Below are 25,112 nucleotides of genomic sequence, written 5' to 3'. Positions count from 1 at the left end.
TTAATCACTGCATACATACATGCACAAAATAAAAGATATATATACAGTACTATGTAAAAACCTGTTTTTTAAAAAAAGAGACTTGATCCTGTCAGTCGTAAAAATAACTCAACTGAGATTAAACTGTAAAGATAACGTCAAGGAGTTCAATGTTTTATGTTTTAGCCCCCAAAGAGGCATGAGGTTAGTTTTCATAGTAATCTTGCATATTTAAGTGTATTTTGTGATAAAATAAGTTTTGGATCAAATAAACTCAGTAATTCATGCCAGCAAGGTTTGACACAGTTTGATAAAGCTAGTCTTTTCTCAAATTAATACTCTTGTATTTCTGTGTGTTTTATAATTATTTCAAGTTTCAGTTTGCAAACTGTAGCTTTATCCAAATGAATTCTCAGCTCATTGGCTGATTGACATATGGCCACAGAACTGAAAGCTCGTGTCAGAGATAAGATTTAAATAAAAAAATACACAGATCGATTAAAAATTACATGTGATTGACCAAATTCTTCCCGACCATTAATCGATCATCGATTAATTATTCCCATCCCTAGTAGCAACTAAAACAAAAAGCATATAGGAGGTCTATAAGTGCATGACACAACAAAAAAAAAAACAGATATAAGACGAACCAGAGGGAACACGGGGCACCTCCCCCTGACTGGAGATGTTGCTCCGTGGTGTGTTCATGGCCACAGGGTTCTCCATGAGGAAGCCAAGCCGGTAGTCAACCTACAAACAAAGAATGATGAACAAAAATTATTAATACACAAGTGCATGTGTGCACAGGTAGGCAAGCATTGAAGTTAATCAACAATTCCTGATGCTGAGACCCACCTTTGTCTTGGAATGCCATGAGAAGTGAAGGCTGTTGGTCTCGCTGGGCACAGGCAGGGTGAAGGAGAGAGCATAATGATTCACCACATCGTCTCGCACATAGTACAGCTCTGCATCCAGGCCTGTGTGAGGACAGAGGACATAAAATTGGACCTTATGAGAAATATTTTGGAACTCCAGAAGAAGGAAAGCCACCACGCTGGACATGAAAGACAACACATTTTCTAATTTAGAGGTAGATTTAGACACCCGCACAAAGCAAGCCTGAGGAAAAGGGTAAAATATTCAGTCTAACTGCCAGCTTGGATTAGGGGGGTTTCCCCACAATAAAAGAGATGGACTAACCACATCTGTTAGCACTTGAGACCTCTTAGTGCCCAAAACTTCAAAACCTTAAAGCAAGACAACATTCAAATATGACTGTAATTTTCTATCCAGGAAACAAAATTGGGTTGGGGAGGGGTTACAACTAAAAGGTTTGGAATGCTTTAGATAAAACTGGACTCCAACACAACATCCACAATCTGTCTTAATGCATAGCCTAGAAAATGGCATCGTAAATGAGCATCAGAAAGCTAGATTGGGTGGGTACTGCGTGTTTCTTTCTCATTTACTTCAACAAAGTCAAGCTTTTTTCACTGCTGCATCAAAAAGTCATACAAGTCTAATGTGTGCTGGTGAAATCCCCGACCCTGGCCCGGGGCAGAGCTATCAGCCCTTGAAAGCGTCTGTCTGGCAGAGCCGGGTCTGTCTATCAGTCTGTGAGTATCTAGTTTAAAGAGAGGGGAAGAATGTGCCCAGGCTCCCCCAATACCCCCGGGCAGTCTCAGAGCTGAGGCTCAAAGACCCTTCTCACATTGGCTCAATTAAAAACATTTGCAGGCGTTTACCAACTCAGAGAGGGGACGGCTGTTACATAAACTAGTATCTAACCAAGCCCAAACAGTAAGACTGCTGACTTTCCTTGACATTGATTAAGACACTGCTCCTTTTGCATTTTCGATAAAACACATAATAAATATAGAGTATTGTTAACAATTAGTTCAAACTAATTCTCAGTTGTGGGCCCCACTCTGTTGACATAGTGCAACACCACATTGGACCTGCCCTCTCTACTGAGTCGTTGAAAGCACAGCTCAAGGACCACCTCATTCTTTGGCATTGAAATGTCCTTAAATCACCACTACTAATTGACCTTTTATGTGGCTGTTAATGAGTTTTTGCATTACTCATTGTTTTGTTTTTATATCTGCCTGGTTATATGCATGGTTTTTGTTGTCAACCTGTTTTATTGTGCCTATGTTTGTGAAGCACTTTGGTCAGCTCATATGCAATTTTTTAAAATGTGCTTTGGAATGGGTTTTTTTCTGAATTTGACAAATTGGATTTACTACATATGATTATCATGATTGCTGTGCTAAATAACACAGAATAATAACTTTATTCTTGAAATAATTCCTGAATCAAGGTCCACAAACCTTTTCCCAGAGCTTTCAACCAAATCTCATGGTCTCTAGAACAAAAAAAGTTGCACAAACTGGAGACAACATTTGTGCTGCCGTTTTTCTAACCCAACATCTTGGTTCATAACTCTCATACACTCTGTGTATGGGAACTGATGTTCTGGCGCAGATTGGGATTTTCCAAAAACAATCACTAGAGACCAAAGTGAATCTAATGTTATTTTAAGTTGCCACTGATGCGTAGCCATGGCAATTTGCTGGTTTTGGCAGTTTTTTCAGAGCGGACAGAGCAAAGTAAAACTAACTGCAATGTTGGGTCATATTGAGAAGACGTGCCATCTATGTAAACGCACAGTTTGACCATGACATTATTCCTGCCCGTGCCGCTGATTGACTTAGTGTTTGAACCCGATGACGCTCACCGGATCAATTGTTTTTTTCACCAAGAAGTCGCTGTTTTATGTCATGATGCCTGATGAATCAGTGGACGGATTCAAAGGTTTGAACCCAGGCAAGAGTCAGGTGATTAACAAATGCTAAATTCTGTATGGAGAAAATATAAATACAAACATGTATATTACAACATCTTTAACCCTCCTGTTAAGTTGCGGATCAAATTAACCCATTTCAAAGTTTAAAAATGTAAAAAAAAAAAAAAAAGTTTAAAGTATTTTTTCGTGAAAATAAAAAAAATAAAAATGTAAAAAAAATAATAATAATTTAAATCAATGTCATGTCCAACCATTGTATTTTATATGCAGGTCTTTCCAATGTACATTAAAAAAAAAGTTTCAACATGCATTTTTTTTAATGAAAAACAAGTGAATTATCCTCATTGAACCAGATCTTTGAGAGGTAAAGAACACTATTGCACAAAATATGAATTGGAATGGTTAGTAATGGAGTTATTAATGAAACATAAACAATCTTTATTGGGATTTTTCAGTTTCTGACACTTGGATATTTATACATGTCCCGGGTCAAATTGACCCACGAACATTATTGCTGTTCCTGAGAAACGAACATAACAGCAGGGTTAAAGAAGCAACTGGAAATTCAATTTTGAAAAAATGCTTTGATACATGTATTTAATTGAATCTGAAAATGTGATATTTTGTTCATAACGCATGTAGTTCTGTGCACAGTCTCCCATGTGTATACATGAAGGCACTTCACCGACAGGCACACGGCCACACAGTTTAGTCCTGTAATAATTGCCTTTCTCATGCTCAACTCCGTCTAATTGCCTGACTCAACATGTGGCCACACTGCTTTGATACCAATTAAACTATGCAACCAGGCAGAACGGCCCCAAGAGGACCCGTGTGAGTCTGATTCCTACAGCACCGTAGCCATCCACTCCAACTGCAACAACTTCAAAACAGGAACGTGAAGGAATGGCAACAGGAGCCTGTCAGTGTACACAGACCGAGGACAGGGAATAAGTGGTTCTTGAGGTTAGGGAGGTGGACCATGCACTGCAGCTTCAGCCCTGACTCACACTCTCTGCTCTCTGGAATGGGAAAACAGCATTAGCAGAAGGTGCGTCTGTAAACAAGAGTCTCCTAAGTGTTAGTGTTTGGTCACGACATAAAGTGCCTCAGTGCATCTTCATGCCGTCTTCATGCAGATGCTAACATCTGAAATGCTAACAGTGTTCAATAGAAAACAACAACATCATCATTTTGAATTCCAGCATGATAACTTGGCAGCATGTTGTGTTTTGAGGGATTATTTCCTGCAGGACATTTCCATTTCTCCCTGCTGGTGTCAAGTGATTAAAAATAGCCAGGGCAGAACACGCTGCATCACCTGCACTGATCTGAAAAAACATTCAAGCACACTTGCGCACAGTGAAATAATAACGAGAAAAATCTAAATCAAAAGTTAAACGTAACATTCAAGGACATTAATCCTGTTTTCAAATTCAGAAAGTTGTTCACTCCACATGAAATAAATGACACCAAATTTTGTTATTGGAATAAATCTACAAATAAATCCCTTATGTGACCTTTTCAACTCATGATGATACCTCGTATATTATTATTCTGCCTCAGTGGAAACTCAAATCATTTTTCATGAATTATCATAAATAAGAGCTCAGCAAGCCACTCAATCAATAAGCACACACTTGTTTAAAACTAGGCTTCATTCATGTATAGTTTGTCCCACAGTGGCATGCAGCCATAACAACCAACTGTTAAAATCAGTGTTGCATTTTAGTGTTTATGCTTGTCATACACAATTACATGCTATTATGACATTCCTTTTTGGAAAATAGGGAGAAATTCACCATCATATATGGAAAAAGTGACAAGTTTCTGTTCCCCAGGACAAGGTTTTTGCATTTTTAAATAGTGTAAGCAAGCGACAACATTGTGCAAAGCCAAGTGGGGAGTGAAAACAGGCAGAAGGTCCATTAAATAACTTTTCATAGACTAATAACTTCAGTACCAGTCATTAAAACTGCTTTACGTGACAGACTCAGCAATAAAAGTGCAAACTTAATCAAAGATAGCAATGAGGGACATGATTAAAATGACGCAGTAAAAATGGTTGTAAACGGAGGCTAATTCATCACAAGTGATGAAGAAATTAACTACACAATCAGATATCAAGTATATTTGATTGCATTTGAATGACTTTAAATGACAGCTTTGCATTATTTCATGCATATAACATTTAAAGTACTTTGAGAAAATTATTGGTCACTGTCAATCAATCCTTGTGTCCACTCTGCTCTTATTCCTCACCAATTTCACTGCTTTTCTACTGTCAGAATTAATTTCAAGTGACTCCGCTGTAGGAAACTTAAACATACATTCTACAGTTTAGCCAAAGCTAATATAAGGCTTCAGTAGCCTGACTTTGGCAAATCAAGTAGGTATTTTCTAAAAATACAGTCTTTTTTTAGTACAAAATACTCCCTTTTTGAGTTTCCCTGATGCAATTGATCTGGCTCACTCCCATAGCTGAAGCCTGATATTAACCTTGGCTGAACTTGTTCCACGTCTTTTACCTCAGAGTTACATAAGGAAGCCAGTATGCACAGGAGAAATGATTACAGTGACCAATAACCCTTTCTATCTAAACAACATAGTATAGCACAGTTGGTGTCAGCAGTCTGAGAAAATTGTTCAAATGAATTATAAAGCTTTTTCTTGCTTTGCAACTATTTTTTTTTTTTTATCAAACTGCAAGATATTTAATAAAAGGGAGAATCCTGGTCAAATACAAGCACTTTCAAAGGCCTTTTCAAGGTGCATTTTCAAGCTTTTTTAGCACCTTACAGCTGTGGTACATTATGTATTGATGAATATTACATACTGTATATGCAGTATATTAATTATTTCACTTCTTTATCACATTTTGAATCATCACATTGAGCAAAAATTTGTGACTGAATGGAAAAAAGGATTTTGGTTTATTATTGCACAATAACATCTTATTTAATGTGATGAAAAAGTGAAATAATCATGTATATGTATATAAAATGTAACTAACCACAGCTGTGAGGTGATGGAAAAGTTTATGGATTTGTTTTGCATTGTACAATGTGTATATATTTTATTTAAAAGGCTCAAGGAGCTGATTGACTGCCCATCTCAAAGACCAATATTCTCTGAGTTTGCACATCTCTAATAAACAAATATTGAAATTGAAGTTATTTATCTAATAATTGTTTTAGTCAGTGTTTTATAATAGCTAAGCAGGCCATATATGATGCCAAATAGAAAAAGGTGACACATTTTGAAACATGAAACCTTCTAATGTGACTGCTCTGTGTTATGAAAGTAATAAAAATACAATTTCAAGCAGTTTATTCGAAATCCAAGCACTTTTCAAAGCTTTGAAATTTTTAAAATCCCCTTAATCTTTGGATACTCCCTTGTAGCCCAAGCTTGGCAGCGCCCTCTTTGTATTCTGATGGGTTGGGAGAGGTGCCCATGGACTCTGATTCTAGCTACGGGGGATGAACTGAGTGATCTAATACATTTCACTGATCTCATTAGAGCCAAACCACTCTAATACTTGGTGGAGATAACCCCACCCAACTGAATCAAACACCTTTTCTGCATCAAGAGTGCAATTTGATTTTAGTCTTTACAGTATGCCAACCAGAAGACGGCCATAATGTGTTAAAATGCCATTTTTAATGCTATGTCAATGCTGCAAGATTCCCGGATTTATTGGTTTGATAGGGATTGACTGGAGATTCAACACAAAAAATAATCCCACACACTCTTTCCATGAAACACCCTGCTGACATTCCTTGAGTACCAACACATTAGAGCTGCCCAGTACAATCCTAATTTAAGTATCTTGCTCAAGGGCACAATGACACTTCTCTTCTGTGGGAGGGAAGACAGGATTACTCACTCACTTCCCTCCTCCCACATTTTTCTTACTGGATAAGACTTTGGAACTGGCATGGATACCTTTTACATGACATCGCATATCAAATTAAAAATAAACTGAAAATGCCCATCCCTTTCATATGAAGATGTCAACACAAACTATAACTTACAGCAGCATCTTGTCTTAACATTTTGGGCTTTATAAAGTCTTAAGTCGACGTGCAGTGTTCTCTTGCATGCTGTGTATCACGTTGCAGACTTTGAAAGAGGAGAACAAAAGGTGGCAGTGGCCAGGTGGTAAGGTCCAGGACAGATATAACAAAGACCCTCTTGTGCACACAGTCGACACTATACCTCCCAAAGCCTTCATCCCTGAGCGCTCTGGAGATAAACACTCCCTCCAGCCTCTCACTGGGAAGATTCTGTCGACATTAACCAAGGAAGGAGAAAATGAGGGCCTGCGTGAAACTCTATCAACTGGAAACTCCAAACAAATCCGCAGGCATGAATCAGGCAGGGGAGGGGGGCAATGTACGAAGAATCTCAAAGTCTAAGATATCAGACGCACACAAGGAAAGCTAGAAACTGAGGAGAGGAGTTTTACCATCAGATGAGTATGCTGCCAACCAACACGCTGGTTTAAACGTATAATACATATTTTTGCAGCATATTGCCAAGTTAGGTATGTTGGAGAAATTCCAAAGCATGAATCCTTCAGCGTTTCAATATAAAGTTTTAGAACAAGCTACACTAAACAAACCAAAATGAAGAAATAACAACTCGCAGCTTGATCAGGTTGGTCTGGCTCCATCTGAACAGATATTTTTTAATTAACTGTACAAAAACGTCCAAACAAATTATTTCTTGTAAAGTTAAAAATGGTTCACAATGTGGAAAATGCAATTCTGCAGCCCCCAAGTCCCAATCATTCGTACCAAGATTTCCATTACCAAAGACCAGAGACTGAGAGGTGAAAACTCTGCTCAGACAAACTGTGACATGATAATTACAGTATGAATGATGACAAATTCAAAGTAAAGCAAAAATAAGCAGGGCGTTAAGTGCTGATTTAAGTGATCACAAGACTTGCTGGTTGCCTTATAAGCCAAAAGCCCATCTCCAATAGCATTTATCAAATAGCAACCCTTTCCTTTATTAACATCAGCTCTAACACGAAGCATTGGGCTAACAATTTGAACAGGAAATCACCTGACATGCCAAAAAATAGCTCTATAGACATAAAGGGCACATGAGAGTTGTTTTTGCTAAACTCTTCATCCTGGAAACACAGTTTACAGGATTGGAGTGTGAAGATGGGTATGTAATTTGAGGTGTGGTAAGCAGAGTACCTCTGAAGAATAAACAGTATATCTGAAGGAAGCTATCACCGCTATGATGGCTTACACTGACAGGAGTTGGTAGAGATTAGGGCTGGGCGATATGGACCAAAACTCCTATACCTGTATTTTACGAAATATATTGGTATATGAAACAAAACGTACAAAGTGTTTAGTTTTAACTCAATTTCAAGTAATCATCATCAACCTGTTTTATGTAGACATTTGCCAAAATTCCTCCAAGTTACAGAACCCTTGTTTATTTTTCTTAGGAACTAGCTACAGTGGGGGGACAGAAAAACTGTGGGGTTAAACTGTGGGTTTTGCCTTAAATTGCATATTTTAAGCACAGAGAGCCCATTTTCATTGAGAGGTCGGAGGTCACATGACTGCTTCAAAAATCCTAACTTTGCAGTGTTATTTCGACAACTTCCCTACATGATATCAAGACGTACATAGTGCCTATAGATTCCTTAGATCTTCCAGTTTCACATGATATATCTCCAGTATATTCCTAATATTGGGCTCGCTACAGCCTCCAGAAAAAAAACTGAAAATACAGAAAGCGAAGCGGATGTATCAGTATGGCGGTATTATCTCAACTACAAACCTCTTTCTAAAATATACCGGTATAACTCGTAATACCGATATAGCGCCCAGCCCTAATAGAGGTGAGGTCCACAGTGAACATCACAATGAATGATAATATCAACTGTGCAAGTCATCAGACCTGATCGAATCAGATGGGCATAAAACCCTCTACACAAGCTTTATCTACCACTAAGATGTCTTCTTATTCCAATTGTGATGTTCTTTCACCTGAAATTACATAATTCCGTAGACTTAAAAATTAGTTCATTCTTACTGTTTGAATTCATTTGAATGACTTAACTTTGAATTTATTCAGAGTTGATTTTGGGAAAAAGTGACAGCCCCAGGGTGCACCTTCAACTGCACTCCCAAAATCAGTTCATGCACCATAGATAAATCACAATTGTTATTTTTTTAGGCACACAATGAATGCCACCACCAAGCCAGCCCTGGTGTTGACGGAGGGTTGGGGGGCTTTTAAATCCCAATGTTGGTCTCAGTGGCCGATGACTGTCGGTGATGGCATCATCCCTTGGCCCAACCCGAATAAAAACTGACTTCTTAGGGCTTTTTCACTGGCAGTCACACACCTTTCTTTCCAAAGGGAAGATTAGGAAAAGACTAGCTTTAGTGCATGTCCCAACAGAAATCCCACTGAAGTTTCTTTACTCCAGCAGAGGAAGAAAAGCATCAGTATTAAATTGAAAAATAAAAAGTAATAATAATATATCTAAAGCTAGCATGATGTCTGTTCTCCGAAGAGCACATCCAAACCTCCTGACTAATGAAACTAACTAAGATTTTACAGTTCGGGTGTAATAGCAGCACTGGTTGCAAAAATAGTCACATCTGAAAGCATCTTACAGCTAGAAAAAAACACACACATTAAGTCACAATCTTTGTGGTTTTCTTTGATTCACTTCAAAGAAACCATACATCAGTTCCCCTCTTTTATCCCATGAAGTGGCCCAAGGGCAGACAAGGATGAAGGCAGGGAAAGGAATCTGAGCAAGACTGCCTGCCGCTGTCCCCTTTATAGGCACCTCGTTGATGGTTATTTGTTGCTTAAAGGGGCTCCTTAGTTTACTCAACAAATATCAAATAGTTTACTGAAAAAATGATTAGCTGTTTGAGTCAGACTCACGGGTCATTTAAGAGGTCTCACGCACACACCATCCCGCACATCTATTTTTGGATGCTGTTTTGCATGGGCAGCTTTGTGAGCACAGCCGCAGTTTGAAAGCCTGGGTTGTGTGCGCAAGGTCAAATATTTTTGTATTTTTTCGTTTTGGAAGGTGTGTTTCCTAACTAAATTATCTTTAGAGTGCTACGGAAACTAGAAGTCTTGAAACAAGTCTGACTTCAACATCTACTGCTCCCGTCATTTCCTCAATTCTACAGGAGCGAAATTAAATCAGCAAGACTCAAGTATGACAATGGTCTTAATAGAATTACAGTATAACTCAAATTATTGTGGCATTTGCCGTCATACGGACACACAAAAAAACATGATTTTATATTTCCAATGCCAATATTCTGATTTTAACACAAGGGCAACACTTTATATAAAGGAGGTCCTGTAATGCAGCCACCCATCTTTTGTCCGATTGCAGCAGCTTTCAGACAAAAGATGTGAAAGCAGGGGCTCCCCTATTCAGCCAAGGGATCCTTGGAGAGTGGCATGAAGGAAATGAATGCTGCTGCCAATCACTCCTCACTATTCACAGGCTCTTTTTCAAAGCCCCTGCTTTCCTTTCAGCTCTTTCACGAGGGGAGGAAGGGGGAGGCTGGTTAGCCAACACGCACTTGGCTCTTCAGTACACAAGGACGATTTTACACACTTGTTCCCACTTTTTAAGATCTGGATGTTTCCATTTTTGCATGCTCAGTCAGAATTAAGCCAAAGTCTAGCCTACCCACCTGATAGGGTGAGTGGAAAAAATGCCCACATTGCTAGAATCTTCCCTGTTGCAAGTCAAATAAAATGGAAAATTTCAGCGATTTAAAGTTTACATTATGTTTATGTCAGTTTTTCTGATTAAAACCAACTGTATCAGCACAAAATTCCTGTTTCTAAAGTATTGGGGAAAATCTTTTAATAGGGAACAGCTTATTTTGTCTACACATAATACTCTTTTTGGTTTGGGACTGTGAAGCTAACTGGAAAAGCCCAGAAACACTACTACCGTGAGCAGCACTGAATACACCATGCAAGAACTAGAAAACAGACTCTCTTAGTGCTGCCTTTCCACCGAGAAAAATTCCTTGGAGTAATGTGTTGCCTGGTCTACCATGGAAAACTGGGCTCAAATAGGTCATTATTATAGAAGACAGCAAATGAATGTACAGAAATCTTATTTTTACTTCATCCCTCATCTTCTAAATGATCACATGGATGGTCAGACTGCCAGGAAACAGAGAAAGAAAGAAGGCTATTGTAGCCTCTGAAACCAATGTCATAGCTTGGGTCATGGGCTTTATGCATGTAGTCTCAAACTGGTGTTTAGTAAGCAGGGTGATTCAGTGTCTCGCAATCAATTCCTGAACAACCTTTAAAATAAAAGACCTTCTAGAAACCTTCATGGAGAAAACTGACATATGGACCTCCTTGGGGTAAAAAGTTAGTTGATCAGCAGATAGTTAATCACAGCTATTTTCATAACCGTTTATGGTTCCCATGAAAACAAACCGGAGCCCAGAGTCTTTACATGGTGCAATTCAATCACTTGGGAAATGCTCCCTTTGCGGACCCATCTGCCACTGGGAAATTCTCCCACATTTTGCCATTTGGCAGGTGCTACTTTTCAGGCTGGAATTTATTTAATATACAATACACATGAATTGGAGTGTAAAACAAAAAGGGCCCAGCCTCATGAGAAAATAGAACTTACACATAACGGTTGTGGTGGTTGCATGCCATCCTTTTTGGTTGGTTTGTTATTGCAATATAGTAGTAATCATGAAAGCCTTGTGTTTCCTGTAAAAACATGAAGCCAGGGAGGAACTTGTCGCGCATACTGATCTGCTTTTACAGTACCCAATAGCACAGAATGTTTACTACTTCTTCCCGCTGTTGCTTCTGATACTGATATTGCAAAGTATATTTGATTTTTAAAAAACAAAAACTTATTTTACTTACTTTAAGTCTCATATATATATATATATATAAACCTTATACACCTTACACCTTCTCCAATATGAGAATATGCTTCTTTTGGTATAATAACACATGAATTATGTCAATGTGTGGTCTAGAAAACTGTGATGGCCATTTTTCTGGTGCTTCTGGTGCTCTGTGTCTAATTATACCTGTTGTTTCCTGTTATATATTCCTACTCAAACATAATTTATTTACAATCTGATTCACTATCTGTGGTAACCTTTATATCCACTTTGGAACAATGAGGTGGCTTCACATCTTAAATGAGTGAGTGTGATCTGACCAGCAGCACTTCCTCCACAGTTTTAGTAATGAGAAATTGGTTGCTGGGATTTTTAGCATTTTTTTAGCTACAGTCCAGTAAAAACTGGTTCTATGGCTTAAGTAAGTGAATTAGCGCTGGCAGCTGCAACACAATTCTAACCCAGGATGCGGGTCTTGATGAGACACAGCTGATACGGGAGCGGAGGGTAGGAATGTCTGTGGAAAGTTGGGTTCTTGAGATAGACGGTTCACTCCCCATTCGTCATATGCAAAAACAATCAGGGATGCTGCCTGCAGTTCATACATAGACAAACAAGCTGAGCATGAAAAACCCTGTTTCAAGTCAGCCGTGACTTTTTCCTGTTCCTAAGCCACCCCTTGAGAGTCTGGTTGTTTGTTAAAGTTATCAAAATAAAAATCCTGAACGGAGAGTCCATATGCTTAAAGAGCAGAGAGACCACAGCAAGACTTCATAACTTGGTGACATCACTTTTTCCCCAACACAATAATGTCCCTATGCTTTATTGAGAAATACAATTTTATTATTAACATTTTCAATGAATACAACTCCTGTGGAGACAGAATGATACAACAACTGCTCTCATCGTCTGTGAATCAAACAAGATATGTTTTTATTCTTCTCCCACTTCTGAGAGCTTGTTGACACTGTTATCTTTGTTACAGCCCATTCGAAATTGCAGCTCTTTGATTTTGAAATGACACTCTTTCAAAACTCTGTTTTAATTCAAACGCAATAGATTTTTCAGCCCTACCCATATCATAGAAAAGACAGGCATTTGGAAATGCCGTACCAGAAAAGAAACACTCAGTCATCAATAATGTTATCATTGACACCTGAGCTTTCTTGCCATGACAATCAGAGACATGATCAAGCTGAAAATGTAAAAAGGACTGAAAATGTCATAATGTTTGGACCTAACCTGATCGAAAATGTAATAAAACCCAATAATGTTATGACTTGACCACCAACTTTCAGGTGGGTCATTTTCTTTCTCAAAACTGATCATGTAATAATTTTGACAGATAACATAATCATGTTTAAAAAAAATTATTTTTTTTAAAAAGTATGCTTTTTTCCCACTCAGAAATATCAAACGTTACACAAAATGTATAACAGTGTTAGTTTTAGTCTACTAAAAACACTAAACTCTGACACTGATTTCATGTTTAGAAATGTTAACTCCAGGCTTTATGCAGCACTTATTAGCACAATTTATTACAGATGGCAAGTGGTACGCTGTAGTCAAACTAAAATCCATAGAATTGGGAAATGAACCAATCAGCAGATACCCATGCTGATTGATCATTGTGCAATGATCATCCATTAGACCAGAGGGAATTTTAAATTCATTAACAGTTGAGTCAATCTCCATGTATCCATGAGTATTAAATAAAATGACCGATCTGAAAATGTTAAACATTCCTTATTATGTTATCAGTAAAATTGTTATTACAATATCAGTCGGCACATATTTTTTCATTATAAGTCAAGTTATTACATTTCTTTTTTCTTTTTATAAAAATTAAATTACAATTGTTATGATTTTTTGTATATATACAATTGTATATTTCAGGAAAGTATTACATTGTGGGGTGCTTCAAGTCTTCTAGCATGAGGCACCTTTTCTTAAGGTTCTAACCAATCCTATGCTATATTATCAATCTCAAATTATTATGCACTAAACTACAAGCTTGGGCACAAACCACACACATGTTGCTGTCTTAATAAATCAAGAAAACACATGGTTCAAATTCGGGGTGCACCAATTGCAATTTTCTGGCCGATCACCAATTTTTAAAAAGCCTGACCTGCCGATTCACGATTTTTTTATAACTCATAGCATACACCTTCAATGTTTGAATCTTATTTTATTGAAAAACAATAATATAGCAGTATTTTTCTTTAACAAATAAAGGAAATCAAAATGTCTGAGGTAGTTAATAAAATATTGAACATAAAATAAATAAACAATTTACAAGACAAACTAACAAAAGAACTGCAACCATAAATAAAGTGTCCTGAGTTTTTGGTTTCGTTATAGTACAACATACATACAACTAGGGATGGGCATCAATTTTCGAATATTCGAATAGTCATTAAATCATACAAAAATTGAATAGTTCATCATATCTGGAAGAAAAAAAAATGTATTACTGGTGCCTTCCGCACAGGGGCAGCGTAGCATTTGATGATACAGTGTGGCGGACTAGATGCCAAACTGTAGAAGAAGAAACAAACGGAGGAGAGGATTTTCCACGGCGGGAAAAGTTAGCCCCCAGAGGCATTTTGAGACTCTGGAGGTGACGTTTGGTTTTCACCGTCACTAACTGTGCACAACGTCAGCAGCTGAAAGCAGCATGGCTAATTATGCAGACTGATCACAGTCTCTGCTGATCATAAACATAGCAATCGTGATTTTACCAGCATCGCTAACTGTGCAGAGTGTCCAGTTTTTGTTGTAAACAAACAGAGATTGCTAAGTGAACACCTCCAGCAGCAGCAGCACATACACACTGTACCACTACAGAGCTAACTGTAGCTAACTGCCGCTAACAAACTCGTTAAGAAGAGTAAGAAGGAGTCGCTGGATTTGTCTCCAGTCACTTTCTTGAAAAATAGTTGCTAAGAGGTTCTGAAAGGTTGCTAAATTTAGCAACAAAGTTGGGATAAGATCGGTTTGACGTAAAAGAATCGGCCGATCGCCAATCCCGCAAAATTAAGGAAATCGCTTAAGCGATTAGTTCAGTTCAAATCTAAACCTGCCCAAATATACTATGGCTTCCATTAATATTTTTGTGTGTCATGTCGCAGCAGTAAAGTCAGTCCAGTACCCTACCGTACCCTTGGAAAAAGGGATGTCTGGTGCTCTGGATGCTATACGTTAAATACAAGCTTCTCCAGAAATTCCCAACAACGTTAACAGACACAAGCCCTCTGTGGTCCAGAGAAAAAATGTAGAAGATTACATTCCTTTTGTCTCTACAGGAAGTCGTGGGCATGTACAGTATGTCAGAGCATGTGTGCATACAGGGCTGGTATCAGCTTGACACACTGAAAAATGGTGCACTTTTGAAAGCATCCCGAATTTGGGACCAACACTGATATCAGAAAAACCTGGAGGAAATCAAATTAAATATATTTTTTTTTTACGGTATATGCCAAGGCAACAGAAAACATATGGCTCTACAATATTTTAATTCATTATGTCTAATCAATTAAGTTAGTTTATGAGTCTGATCCTTGCTGCTGGTTTCAAAACAAAGGCAAATGTTGGATCACTACATGAGACTTTCCAGCAGAATATCACCAATGTGAAGTTGATGCCAGTTTCACCTCCATCCGACATATTTTTTCCTACAGTTTGCCACTGCATCATGGAAGTTTTTTGTCCACACATACTTTTAGCTCCCCACTCGTAGTTGTCAAACATTAAGAGATTCCTCCACACGACCAGAAAAAGGTTTCAGGCAAACCACAAGAGAGGCCCTCGTCTGGCAGCAGAGGATTAACTACAGCGTGATGGAGAACCAGAGGAACCAAAAGGGACAGAGTCAGCCTACGCTCCAACACCAGTCAGATTATAGAGCAGAAAAGGAGCTGGAATGTTTTTGTTTTTTCTAACAGAACAGTGAGTGACAGGTTAATGCTTTTGCCAAAGTGCCAGACACCAAACTCATCCAGTTTCCATAATTTAAAGAATCACAAGATCTGGTAAATTTGACATGAATCTGCATCAATATGAAGCCTAAGACTGAGTTCAAACAAGGTCTAAACCAGTGGTTCTCAATCTTTTTAATGCCAAGGACCCTTAAATTGATGCATATCGTGTCCGGACAACATTTGATAAGATTTTGCTTCAGGAACCTCCATATGGGACCTCCATCTGAGAAGATTTGAGGAGATAACCGTGGAGAAACTGAAACCTATTAGCGCCCTACACTTATCGTGGTCATGTCCATATGTCAAAAGATATTGTTTGAGCCCACATAATGAAAAGGTGACTCTTTAGATTCATGTGGTTCTCATATGACAGCCATGCTACAAACAGATGATTACATGAAATATGATGTATTGCTTTACTTTAAACTACCCAACAATATTTAGAGGAATGAGCAAATAATAAACATTTACAGCTATAAAATGTGACATACTGTACACATTAATGCAGCAGTAATATTAATGCAAATATATCATATAGTAAAACACTGACAGGGAACATTTTACTGCAGTCACTACTTTTTATACATGAAGTCGCTTTGCCGATCACTCTTTTACTTAGGTGCTTCTTGTTGCATTGTGGGACTTGTAGTTTTCTAATGATTAGCAGGGGAACAAAAAGACTCTTACTTATGACTCTTACTTACACTTGGATAACTTGTGCAGTGAATTAAATTGTTAAAAGAACCTATTGTATTCCCCATTTTTCTGGGGACCCCCTGGGCCCCCCTCAAAGACCCCTGAGGATGCACAGACTCCAGGTTGAGAAACGCCGGTCTAAACATAGTAACACGTTGGCAGCACTGAATAACTCTGCATATGAAGCATGAGGAGGTCAGCCAACACAACTTCCTTTTTCTAAACCTGGACACTCAGAACTGCAGATATACTGGATCACATCTGATCCAAAAACGCTGATGCCAACAAGATGATGATACACTTAATTCACAGCAGCACATTAGTCTGTTTGAGAAGCTGCAACATCAGCTTCCTCCCTCCACAAAGACATTACACACTAGCACTTCTACCCGTTCATTAGACTGTAAAGTGGCACCCACATGGTAAATGACTAGTTCCAAACTGCACCCTCAACACATCTTCAGTAAACCCCAAATTAAAAATTTAGCAGCAATCCATGCACTGGCTCGATCTTAAAGGATATTAGCCTCCACAGACACCATTAGAGGCAACGTAACAAGGACACCTACACTTAGAAAGGCCAAACTGGCCAATAAAAACAATGCATTCTGGATATTCTGCAGCTCTAGTGATTTTTCTTGTCTCTGCATACAACATTGCTCAAACACAAATGTCTAACTTTCCTCCCTGCAGCTCACTTTCTATAATCGAAAACTGACACTCAACCACAAATATCCCATTCTGGTTGTGGTTTTAAATGTATGGATTACTCACTTCCTGGTGACACATCAGCATACCTTTGTTGATGCAGCCCAGCGTTGAAACACTCAACAGCTGTGAAGCTGCGTCAGGCTCCAGGCCTGTTTTCTTAATTATGGAACTTTTGGCTCTCTTAGGTGAGGGAATATTAAGCACTATCTACTGATGAGCCAACACTGTACAAAATGATATGTACAGTTTTTGTCAAGCTGACTTTTTATCTTTACGATCATGCTAATATTTACAGCAACAGCTCAACTACCGTGCAGGTGTCTATTATATATGTGATGGCATCAGATGAAGGTTGAGACATTATTTTCACCTGCTATTTTATCATTATTATATATATATATATATATATATATATATATATATATATATATTTAAACAAGAAATTGAAGAAAATAAGGGTGGTCTAATATTTTTTTCCAAGACTGTATATCAGTACCGTTCAGTACTGGAATTGGAAATGTATATATTTGTATATAGTTCCGATAATTAAATTAAAGCCAAACAGCTGATAATGTGAAGCCAAATTGCTTTCATTGACTTAAAAAGGTCAGCGTCTACACAATCTGATACAGTAGGCGGTGGTGGCTAGACCCCAACTGATATATGGGTCAGGTGATTTTATTGGCCGATATCACAGGTATCACAGATACATTGGTATTGGCATAAATGTTCCCGTTTTGACTATATGTTATTACATAAATAGGAGTGTAACAGTAATTCTGCATGTAAATATATATATATATATTAGCTGATATATTGATATGTGTACCCTAATCTACAGGTTTCATTTGACAGATTATATCAAAGTGTTTAATTTTAATTATAAAATGCTCTATACAAGCTTAAGTATGTTCGTGAAATGTTTTGGATGTACTTTAAGAGAAAAAAATAAATGCACATTTGAAGAGTCAGAACGGTTTGTTTTTGTTGTGTTAACAGCAGTGTTGTCAGTTAGACTTTGTTAGGCCAGAGCTCTGAAATATTAAGTCATACAAGTTAAGTCTTTCTTATCCTCAGTTGCGCATAAACTACAAGTTATGAACTTATTTTCAAACTACAGAAGTTATTGTTTATCGTAACAGTATGAGCCATGAGAAGCAGGTAATTGAGTTATCAGTTGGAAAAAAAATCATATTGTGCATCCCTGTAGTAAATATAATAATAACTGCACTGATTTAAGATTAGTATGAGATCATAGCTGACTACTGTTTTTGTGGTGGCAAATGTCAATCTTACACATACCCTCAACTTGAGAAATTCTAAATAATAAGTTATGTTGTTTTCTTCTGTTATGTTATCATTCTTATTTGGGGATATTTAGAGAGTTTTGAAGACAAATCCACAGTTTACAACGGTGGAGGTGACTTTTTTTCCCCATTTTATGTATTATAATTAACTTTAATGTACTGTTGCACACAGTGAGGCTGCTCTTTAAACACAGCAAGAGTGAGCTGTAAAACTTCACTAGCCTACAGTTCAGATCAGGGTTCCTACACTTTTTCAGTGGTCAAATTCAAGCACTTTTCAAGGACTTTCAAGGTCCATTTTCAAGCTTTTCCAGTACCTTTCAATGGCATGTTTTAGATGAGTACTTCGATACTAAAAGGGGTAATTTCACTTAACCATACCACCAGCAATGGTATTACACTTTTAACAACTAAAAGTAGTTTGCTAATCTCATAAAACATACTGGTATGGGAATCTAGGCGCTAGGAGCAAAAGTAAGCTCACAAAAATCATCAACCTGCAGCTGGTGGAACTAAACACTACCCAAACTAGGAGGAAAGCCCCACAAATAGGCCTACTTCAGGACCCCTCACATCCACTATGAATTTGAAAAACTCCCTACAGTAAGAAGATACAGGGTAGAGCAACAAGAAACATCTCAGAAACAAGAAGACGCAGGCGGAGCGGTCTTCATTCCAGATAGGCTATAGAGTTTATATTTTTTTTCCATTGAAAATGCGGTTATCTATAGTCAGATTGCAAGAGAACTGCAGTAAGAATTTAAAGTATTTACAAGCACTTAATCCAAAATCCAAGCACTTTTAAAACCTTGAAATTCAACATTAAAATCCAAGCATTTTCAAGGATTTCAAGCACCCGTATGAACCCTGTCAGATGTAAAGGAAACACTGGCACCACAACACACTCAGAGAGAGACAAACTGATCAGAAAGTTTGAAGACAGCTGGCTGTACATGCAGGCCTTCTTACCCAAAAGCTTCTTCACCTCCTCAATACTCATGTATATGTTGACACTAGGGTGGTTGTTGTTGTTGCTGACGCCAAAAGTGTTGCTGGGGTTGGCCAGGCAGCCAGCCCCTTCCAGCAGCAGGAGGAAGAAGAAGCCCCCAAGCCTCCACAGCACCGAGTGTGGCCACCCTCGGGACTCCGGCGGGCTGCCAGAGCCGTGAATCAACCCTAACATAGCAGTGGTCGTCTGGCTCCTAGTTGTTCTCGGTGTTCCCCAGTCGCCAATGTCTTTCTCATCCGTATCTGAAGTTAATCCCGGGTGGCAACATTACTAGTTACTTTACGCCGCAGCGCCACTTTTCCCCCTTAACTCCTTTTCCACTAGCCTGTTTTTGTCCTTTCTCGCTAGCAGAGACAGGCTAAGTTAGCCGGAGCAGGCTAACTTTCGTCGGGTTGTGCTCACCGTCCTGAATGTCTGACTGTTTACGGTTTACGACGTTTTCCCAGGACATAAAATAAGCACCGGATATCGCCCCATAGAGGCGTTTTGATTTGTGCGGGCAAAAACGAAAGAAGGAAAGGGTGCCCCAAAGTAGCAAACTAGCTAATACATCCAGCTTTCTCCCTCCATGGTCTCTCCTCCCGTTGCTTTTTCTCACTATCTCAGTTTTCACCCGGAGCAGGAAGGGGGGCCGCGGGGGCGCTCACTGCTCCCACTACAGGAGTGGAATGTTGCCTTTAGGTGCTGTCGGAAATATTGCTACACAATATGAAACTACATATCGTCACCCTGTTAAAATAATCGCCTATGTCATTTTTCAAGTTTTGCAGGAAACACAAAAAAACTTCACCAAAAATGTAACATATGACACTTATTGATCATTTCACTCAAAAAAGATGTAACAAAGGATGGATATTGACATAGTAATAACAATGTGTGTAAATTATGTAACTTAAGAGAAATATATTACTTAGGCAATTTTTTGAACATGTCTTTGTAACTTAAGCAAGATATGGTAACACTTTATTTTGAAGATGTCTACATAAGAGTGACATGAGCGTGGCATAAACATGACATGACAAGTATCATGAGCATTAATGTTACTTCAAAGTGTCATTAATGTGCATGACACATCCCATGTCATGTTTATGATACGCTCATGTCACTCTTATGTAGACACCTTAGAGTAAAGTGTTACCAATATTAGTGTCAACAATAAAACACTGATAAACTAAACTGATAACTAAACAATCTCCCGCTAGCTCTTCTTTGCTGGGTTCTTATCTGATGCCTATGAATGTGGCAAATTGTCAAAGAAGTGATGATCTTAAAGGGGTAAAATCACATGATCTGATCAACTGAGGATGAAGGCGATTTTTACCTTAGGTGGCTGGTTGTTAAGGAGTGTATAACCATTTATGATCACATAAAGTAAGCACTGACGCCAAACAAGTTGTGAAATTTTCATCTATAAGTTTCATTGTGTAATTATGTTAAATAACCCTTAACTTAGTTGTCAATAATGTGCATCAGCAATAGCGCCATATCCATTTCCATCTTATAATATCAATAAATGCTATGCATTAATTGTTTAAATGTGGTTCCAGTTCTAATAAGCAATCAAAAACAACCCCAATAAACTTATCCGACCGTAAGCACTCCAATAGGCAGGGTGGGGAGGAAAGGCGCGTACAACTTGGGACATTCCGAGGTTCATTGAACGCAGCACAAAAATTGGACGTTTGGGGAACAAGTGGTGAATGGGGGAGCAAGTGGGATTATTATCCTCAACATGCATAATGAAAATACTGCTATATAATGAGAAGTCAGCTTTTTAGAGGTACAGAGGAGCATATTGGACTTTGGGTTTATGGTGTTTTTTTGTAAGCAGAAAAAAGTCTGAGGTCTGATGTATAAATAGTGAATTGTTTCTGTAACTCAGGGGGAGAGTGGTCCTGACTTCTGCAACTATGTAAATCTATACCTTTACCTATGTGTTTTTATTATGCATTTTTTCACACTGCACTCAAAAACTAGATTTGAGAACAAACCTATTGGCACTGCAATCACAAAATGTTCTATTGCAAGTCAGTTGTGATTAAAAAGTTTCTATTGCAGATCAAAGACGTTTGTTTGCGAATCCACAAGTTTTGTGTACAACTCCCAAAGGTTTAGCTTGCTGTAGAGCTGCTTAGCTGTTGGTCTGATCTAGACTGGCCAATAAAGATGCAAGCTCAGCTTTAGTGCTCAAAGGCATATTGTTTTGGGATTTAATTGTTTGGGGAATAATTTACTTCACTTGCCATAAAACATTTGTTGATTGCAGGGACGACAGTTTTGCTCTCAAACCTATTCTATATTTTTGCATAATAAAGACACAGTAGTAAACCCATGCCATTAATCTCTCTCCGTAATGTTCTGCACATTATATTTCTTAATGATACCTCTACTTAAAACTCATCAAATGCATTCTGTGTTTCATTTTTGAGTGTTTATAGATACATTTCCAGAACAAGGCCAACAAGACTGGTAAAACATCAGCTTTGAAATGTAAACATGCTATTAAATTAAGTGCATTCTGTGTGTTTTTTAGTTTGTGTAGGTTTCAGGGGTCGAGCCAGTAGCCCTCAGTGATTTGAACAGATGAGGTAATGATCAACTGCCCTGCCCTTTTTCTTATTATCTGGGGTGCAACATTTATTTTGTTTACAAGTCAAACCAAAAAAATTTTCACCCACATGTTCCACCTTGCTGAAGAAAGAATGAAAATAAAATAAAGCAATATGCAAGTGTGGACAATTGAGAAGTACTATTTTTTCTTCTATTTAAAGCCTTTATAATACACTACACTACACTGCATTACCTTGCATCCTGATAAATAACTTTGGCGCAATGTACACATTCTATACAATACACAAGTGTCTCTGTGAGGTTTTGGATGACCACAAGTCTCCATAACATCATAAAAGTGTTCTCCAGAACTATACTGGAGGCATAAACACCATTCTTCCAAAGACATTCCTGAGTTTGTCTTTTGATCATTCATTTTATAAGTCAATCAATTTATATAAAAATAGATCAAATTTGCAAGAACTCATGAATGTGTCTCCTCATCTTGTCAGAAGGTGTGTAAAACCATGTCTCCCTGGCGGTAAAGTCAGTAAGTCACCTTCTCAGGGATACAAAGGTGGTGCTGCCATGTCTTTAAGTTTGATATGGTGCTCATTGAGTTCAATGCTTGGATCCTGTTCATTGCCACTTGCAGCCAGTTGTGGAATGTAACTAAGTACATTTACTCACTGTACTCGAGTACAATTTTGAGGTATGTGTACTTTGAGTATTTCCATTTTATATAACTTTATACTTCTGCTTCACTACATTTTGAGGCGAATATTGTACTTTTTTACTGCCAGCTTTAGTTACCTTTCAGGAGGGGATTTAACATAAAAACATTATCAATTTAAAGTGATTTGACTTTTTCTTTTAAATTAAACCTCATAACAGTGTTTTAAGTAGATAAAATTAGTCCTGTCTTTCCAAAATTAAAACACTGCTTTCATAAATGCATCAATACAAATAACCTAATAATATATTTAGAATATATAAAACAGTGAGTGGGTCCATTCTGCATCACGAATACTTTTACTTTTGATACTTTAAGTACATTTTGATGATGATACTTTTATACTTTTACACAAGTTAGTTTTGAATGCAGGACTTTTACTTATCGTGGAGTAATTTCACAGTGTGGTATTAGTACTTTTACTTAAGTAATGGATCTGGATACTTCTTCTACCACTGCTTGCAGCTATATTTTAAGATGTAATGCTTAATGCAAACTCAAAAAGACAACAGAAGCAGAAAACATTTTAACATTTTTATTATTAAAATATTCACCTACAAAATGGCCTATAAACACTATTTACAGAATAGCGAGCAGCGATGCCTGCTAAGACAGAGAGAGATATTTATACACAGAAAACACTGTGCATCATTGTCAGAGGAGGAGATGATCGTATGGCATGTGGAGAAAACATACATTTCCCATCGTCTTTATAAAGGGATCAGAGGGCGGGTATAAGGAAAAGATTGGGACTCGGATCACTCTACAGTTATTTCCCTGAGGGACAAAACCTGCAGCTGAATCACAAATAAAAAAAACCTCTCCTAATGTGTCAGCACGGACATGGAAATGAGGTATATAAGGTCTCCGGTGCAGGACAGCGGATATTTGCATATGTTTGTAGGAAAAGTCAGTCACCAAATATCACAAATGATATATGATATGGACCGTTTTTCATTTGACCAACTGAAGTCCTCTCATGGAGCGTAAAGCTGCAAACACAGCTTTCAGGAATGAACAAACACAACCTTATTTTCAGATGAATGATGATCTGTTTTCTAAAATGTTACAGTGGGTTCTGACAGGGTTTCCCAGCACAAACAAATGACCGTAATCAGTTACTTCAAGTAGATTATAAACACCAAAATTGAAGTAAGTTTTTTCACATGACAGTGATGACAGTCCTTTCATCAGCAACCAAGCGCTCTGGAAATAAAAGGGGAAAAAAGACTTGTTTTTAGGATAATTGTTGAAAATCTTGTGATCTACAGTCAGTGTATAGATGTGATTGGAGGAAACATCAAACAATCAAAGAAACCAAACCTTTATTGTTGCCTGTTTATTCTTCTGCCTGTTAAGAAAGTTAATATCAGCGTGAAAAGAATTGTATTGGTTTATCAGCTAAAAAAAGAAAACTTCAAAACTACTCAGACAGCTTTTTGAACTCACTCTGACTTTTCTTTGGAGTCGTCGGTTCACAAATCTCTCGATAACAAACATCCTGCTGTACTTTATACGTCCTTTTGTACCTGCGGAGAATAAAAACATGGATCCATTAGTTACAAATAATCTCTGCTTTTCTTCACCTTTGCTATTTAGATGATTGATGTCATGGTGAGTATAAGCATGCAGGGCCAGACTAGGAGATTTGTGCCTGAGGTGACTTACAGGTAGTGGCACACTCCATCCTCCCAGACAGGCACGCTCTTGGTCTCAGAGTAGAGACGGGTGCAGGGGTGCGGCACTCGCTGGCACACTGCAAACAGGAGGTCACACGACATGAGGTATGAATGTTTGAAGTATTTGTCAGCAAGGAAAAAAGTCTGCTGGATGGTTTAGGAGTCATGTGGGATGGAGCTGGGCCCTTCTCTCTAGCTGATGGATGGTTTTAGGAAAGGAATGTTTAAACAATCTGACGCTGGATGTTTAGGTGAAGAAAAGGACTCAAGAGGGGCGAGGGTATGTCCAGTGTCTCCTCATACGCAGCTTCATCAGCAGCTCATTAGTACTGAAATCATGCTGATTACTGTGTTTTTCAAGTTGTTTGAGGTGGGGGATTAGGGGTTTGTTTTCACATTCTCTAGTAAGTGTGTAAAAACAGATTGTTTTAACCCTTAAAAAAGCTTCTCTGGTATCCTTGGCAGTAAAACATTTCTGCATCAAAAACTTCAATAAAATATGATGTATTAGTATTATTAGTATTGAGTATTATTTTAATTTTGATCCATTCAATGCAAATTTGTTTACACAATGCAACCATTGTTTAAAAAAACAAAACAGATTTAAAAAAAAAAAAAATGTAATCTGGGATATGTCTGTGATTAGCAACAACATACATTTTGATGCATTTATATTTTCTTGTGCAGTGTAAGATTAAATTAAAAACACACTTATATACTTACTTATAGATTTATATA

The 25,112-nt window shown here is 37.9% G+C and overlaps 2 protein-coding genes across 3 annotated transcripts in view; both read right to left on the bottom strand.

Annotated features, from left to right (window-relative positions):
* The window catches only part of ryk (receptor like tyrosine kinase), a 52,957-nt gene extending 32,959 nt beyond the window's left edge, over window positions 1-19,998 (bottom strand). The window contains 4 exon segments of the mRNA XM_059341581.1: window positions 630-729; window positions 835-956; window positions 19,373-19,607; window positions 19,610-19,998. Of these exon segments, the coding sequence (XP_059197564.1) occupies window positions 630-729; window positions 835-956; window positions 19,373-19,607; window positions 19,610-19,648 (496 nt within the window). The 5' untranslated portion in view covers window positions 19,649-19,998.
* A 3,229-nt stretch (window positions 19,999-23,227) lies between these two features.
* The window catches only part of sned1 (sushi, nidogen and EGF-like domains 1), a 35,359-nt gene continuing 33,474 nt past the window's right edge, over window positions 23,228-25,112 (bottom strand). For both annotated transcript variants that reach the window (XM_059340594.1, XM_059340595.1), the window contains exons 29-32: window positions 24,364-24,451; window positions 24,145-24,224; window positions 24,019-24,046; window positions 23,228-23,901 (exon numbers count right to left, since the gene is read on the bottom strand). In XM_059340594.1, the coding sequence (XP_059196577.1) occupies window positions 24,021-24,046; window positions 24,145-24,224; window positions 24,364-24,451 (194 nt within the window). In that variant the 3' untranslated portion in view covers window positions 23,228-23,901; window positions 24,019-24,020. The remainder of the gene's footprint in view (window positions 23,902-24,018; window positions 24,047-24,144; window positions 24,225-24,363; window positions 24,452-25,112) is intronic.

Source organism: Centropristis striata, chromosome 9 (assembly GCF_030273125.1).
Source record: "Centropristis striata isolate RG_2023a ecotype Rhode Island chromosome 9, C.striata_1.0, whole genome shotgun sequence".
In the NCBI taxonomy this organism is placed as follows: domain Eukaryota; kingdom Metazoa; phylum Chordata; class Actinopteri; order Perciformes; family Serranidae; genus Centropristis; species Centropristis striata.
This window is presented reverse-complemented; position numbering and strand designations above follow the sequence as displayed.